This window comes from Cherax quadricarinatus, unplaced genomic scaffold (assembly GCF_038502225.1).
Source record: "Cherax quadricarinatus isolate ZL_2023a unplaced genomic scaffold, ASM3850222v1 Contig4, whole genome shotgun sequence".
NCBI classification, from domain to species: Eukaryota; Metazoa; Arthropoda; class Malacostraca; order Decapoda; family Parastacidae; genus Cherax; species Cherax quadricarinatus.
In genome coordinates this window covers 537,309-541,981 of record NW_027195030.1, presented here as the reverse complement: position 1 = coordinate 541,981, position 4,673 = coordinate 537,309, and the positions used below count along the sequence as shown (strand labels likewise).

The 4,673-nt window shown below is 40.1% G+C and overlaps 1 protein-coding gene across 1 annotated transcript; it reads right to left on the bottom strand.

Moving 5' to 3' along the window:
• Positions 1 to 1,842: 1,842 nt before the first annotated feature.
• On the bottom strand, positions 1,843 to 4,323 carry LOC138851128 (piggyBac transposable element-derived protein 3-like). The gene is made up of 2 exons (XM_070079696.1): positions 4,174 to 4,323; positions 1,843 to 3,908 (listed from the first exon to the last, which is right to left on the bottom strand). The coding sequence occupies exon 2, from the start codon at positions 3,788 to 3,790 to the stop codon at positions 2,033 to 2,035; it is 1,758 nt and encodes a 585-aa protein (XP_069935797.1). The 5' UTR covers positions 3,791 to 3,908; positions 4,174 to 4,323; the 3' UTR covers positions 1,843 to 2,032.
• Positions 4,324 to 4,673: the final 350 nt, after the last annotated feature.

Genomic DNA, 4,673 nt, shown 5'->3' with positions numbered 1-4,673 from the left:
TAGTTTTCTTCAATGCAACATCAAATGTATTTAATGTATGTTAAGGGGAAAAATATCTTCATAACAAAATTTGAGTCTTTGAGTTTTGTTTTAAAGTTTGGCTGGCATCAATGGAGGGGCATTCATAGTGGTTAGGAGCTCTTGAAACAAGGAAGTGAACCTGCCATCTCCTTATTTGGGCTGATCATGATTTTCTCCCATTTATATATGACCCTTATATCTTTAGACCTTCAAAATAATAATAATGAGAAGAAGAATAACTATTTTTAAGTAGTTTGCAGCACTGTATGACCCTTATGAGTTTAGCACTTAATTATGATATAATAATTTGAGGCAGTTTAGGCATGGAGATGGATATGATGACAAAGAGGGTGTATAAATTTGTGGTGGAAAGTAGAAGGGGAAGGAGGTCATCACAAGAATGGCTGGAAGAGAGAATAAAGGAGGCTTTGGGTTTTAGGGGCTTGAACATCCAACAGGATTGTGTAAGTGTGTTATATAAGAGTGAAAGGAGACAAGAGGCTTTAAATGGATAGGCTGTTTGAATGTAAGGAAGATAACACTTATGAATTGATTTAGGGGGAAACCGGTTAGCTGGACTGGTGTCTTGGAGGTGGGAAGGGCAGTGCCTGCACTCTGAAGGATGGGTGGGGATGTAACAGTCAGGTTATCTGAATTGTGATATCAGCACACTTCTAGCAAGACAGCAATTGAATGATAATGAATGTATTTTTTTAGGGTCACCTTGACTAGATGGGAGACAGCCATTGAGGAGGAAAGAGTTGATAAAGAAAGTACTATATATGAAATACTGGTTTGGCAATAAACTTATAGATGAGTACAATAAATGCCCAGGTACCATTGCCAAAGAGAGAACTTTGGATAGCTTTAAATATAGGTTGCATGGGTATGCAGGTTGGATCTGTGTACCATGGGCCACCTGGAGTCTACCTGGACGGTATTCTGGGGATCAACACTCCTGCGGCCCGGTCCACGCCAGGCCTACCAGTGGATCAGGGCCTGATCAACGAGGCTGTTATTGCTGGCTGCACGCAATCAGGTCTCTGGTGGCCTGGTGGCTAACGCTCTCGCTTCACACGGCGAGGGCCTGGGTTCGATTTCCAGCCAGAGTAGAAACATTGGACGTGTTTCTTTCCACCTGTTGTCTATGTTCCCCATCAGTAAAATGGGTACCTGGGTGTTAGTCGACTGGTGTGGGTCGCATCCCGGGACACTGACCTAATTTGCCCGAAATGCAGAGCATAACAAGGGAGTTTCTATATAGTAGTATGTCATTGTTGTCAGCTAGGACTATACCTTGTAGTAAATAAAGATATTATTATTATTATTATTATAACATACAAACCACAGCCTGGCTGATCTGGCTAAGGGGCCTATTTTCTTAAAAAACTGAGTTATGATACCAACAAGCTGAAGAAAAGAACATGTGTGCAAACCCTTAAGACATTTTAGCAGAGCTGTATGACGCTTGTGGGTTTAGCAAATAGTTTTAATTATTAAAATAACAAGACATTTTATTGCTGTACGTTTTACTCCTGGTACTAAAGGAGTGAACAAGAGCCCAGGACTGAAGCATATCCTGTTAGAATGCTTTAACCCTTCATCGCGCAAGGGGTCCGAAAATTTGAAATTCGAACTGAACTCCCTATGGTGGATAGAGTAACTCAATACAAGATCACTGATCCCATATAAATTGATTTCTGATGGTTAGTTTTCGAGCAATTGCTAATCTCCGAAGACCGAAAATATTCGGCTGCGCCCGACAAAGGGATTAAAAAATTTTATGTTGCAAACTTGCAATTGTTAATAAAACACACCAAAACAATTTTTTAAATTTAATATACAAACAGACAATATAAAAAACATAAATGGAACTTGTATCAAAACATTTTTTAATTGTTACAAAAATATAAAAAGGAAGCAAATATCAACAATGCCAAATTGCAAAGTGATGCAAGTTTCAATCCCTATATTCCTGAGATTCATTTGGAAGACCAATGATTCTATATTGCTAAATGGAAAGATGGAAGTCTGAGAAACAATTTCTATCCGTCTTTATGCACAGATTTACTTTGCATACACTACACACGAATGACGATGTTACCGGTTTCTTCGTGTTGCTGCAATACTTGCAAGTAAACGGCCTTTGCCCTGCCATTGGGAAGTGCATTAGACTAAGGTCTTTCCTAACACTGTCTTCAGGCATTTCTGTACGTTTTCCCCTCCCAGGTTTCACTATGCCAACACCATTGGAAGTACATGGTGAATTAGTTGGTGAAGGTCTTGGAGTTGTTCTTAGGATGCTGCCTCTAAGGTTTTGTCCTTTAGACCTTGCAATTTCAGAGATACAATTCCTGAAATACTTCAGTTGCATACACTTTTGCTTTATTGCTCGAGAATCACGGCAATAAAGCAGCCATGCATTCACAACAGCAAGATCAAGAATATAGGCAAATAGCCGCATGTACCAACGTTTTGATTTCATTGGTGTTTTGTAGAGATGCACCAACATGTTGCTTTTGTCAATACCTCCCATGTTTGCATTATAGTTCTTGATGACTGCAGGGCACGATATTTGGTCTTTCCTCTTTGTAACCCTGTTATATCTGTCAACAAGACTCAGAGGCTCGACCCCAATATCAGTTGTCACTAAAGTCACAACTTTGGTGTCCTTCCATCTTACAACAAGGACACCATCATTGTTGTTGAAGCAAAAATTGCCCCTGACCACAGTGTTCCTTTCCATTTGTTTGATAGGCGCCAGATCTGGCTTACCACATCTATTGTCACGTACTGTTCCAGTGTATCTGCAGTTATACTTATCTCTTAGTAGCTTGACCAAAGGTATACTTGAAAAGAAATTGTCAGCATAGATTGCTGATGTGTTGGTCTTGTTCATAGTTTGTGCAAGTACCAGAACAATCTTTGTACTTATTGGAAGTTTAGATTCTTCCTGTGGAAGCTGTATGGGATGTGTGTCAAAAGTTGTTGTGCCTTGATACATGAGTATATCATGTATGAGTCCATCTTGACTTGCACGACAAAAAAGTTTGAAACCCCACTTATCTGGTTTTGTTTTGATGTACTGCCTTAGGTTTCCAGCAGTTTTACCCTTGAAACCAACCATGACTTCATCAATAGATTGCTTGGGTGTAGCTGGAATTTTCAAGCAAGCATTAGTTAGTTCAGTGTAAAGAGGCCTTACTTTGTAGAATCTGTCATTATCCTTTTTTGTGTTGTCATTGAAATGAATATGACTTCTAAGGTACCTAAACCTCTTAGACGCCATGCTATCTACAACCTGTGGGATCCTAAAAGCAGCTTTCCAATAGTCTTCGAGGGATGGTAGTGAAGCAATACCCATGAACAACAAAATACCTATGAACCTCAAGATCTCTTCAGAATCTGTTGAAAAAGTACTATTTACGTCTTTTTGCCTTGCATACAAATTTGTTTGATATGCTATGTTATCTATCATGGCTGGAGTAACGAACATACGAAAATACTCATATGGAGACCTAATTGCAAGAGGCTTTTCATGTTCATATGCCGGCAAAGGATCATTTTGAATGTCATCTACGGTCCACTGAGATGAAACTTGAAGAGCAATATTCTCATGGATCTCTTCCTCATCCGGGTATTCCTCAATCCTAAAAGTTTTCTTTTTCCTCATTACTTTCTGCTTTTTTGGCTGGCCTTTCTTTCCTTTCTTCCTCCTCATCATCACTTGACATCTCTGCATCCTGTGCATCCGGTGGCAAGTATTCATCACCACTATCCAGCAATTCTGGTTCGTCTACCTCTGGTTCCGAGTCACTGTCTTCAGAAACGCAGACATACCTCGACCTGCTGGTCGACTGCTCCCCATAAAACAGCCTCTCATGGAACTGGAAGGACAATAGAAACCTCCTGTATAAATCGAGACCACTACAGAGTTCATATATGCAATTGAAAATTTTTTATAAATATTTATTTGACTAAAATTGGACATTCCTGGAAACTCGCGCAAGACCGAAATAATTCGGACTAAAATGCTTGCACTTTTTTCAACTGCATGCTACACTCATATTATGCTTCACACGGACTTTAGGTATATATCAAAATATGCCTAAGCTATTCATGTAAGCACTAAACACAACAATCAGTACTTACCGACATTGTAGAATGTATAATCCAAGAGTAGATTAGTAAGAGTGGAGGGAAAAATGCGTGTGTGGGCGAAGCCAAGCCACCAGTGTTTATATTTTGATCTCTCAACCAATGGGAAGGCGGCAGAAGCGAACTGTACTTAGCTGAAGAGACTCAGGGAAGGCTTGTGATTGGTTGGAACTAAAGAACGGGAAGCTGGCCGCGCGGGGCGCGGAGTATGACACGCGCCAAAAACACGTAATTTGGGAATGCTTGGCTTACAATATACTAATATAATACCTTTATTTCTACAAGTACATGTACAAGGTATATAGACCATAGCTGACATCAATGACATACTACTATATAGAAAGCCACTTGTTATGCAGAACATTTCAGGCAAATCTGGTCAGTTTTGTCCCAGTATGCGACCCGCACCAGTCCACTAACACCCAGGTACCCATTTTTACTGATGGGTGAACCATCTCCTGTGTGTGTCACCTTGACTGTTACTGTCCCAAGAT

Bases quoted from the DNA above. Each gene is read 5' to 3' on its own strand.
- LOC138851128 (XM_070079696.1), bottom strand. From the start codon at position 3,790: ATGAATACTTGCCACCGGATGCACAGGATGCAGAGATGTCAAGTGATG.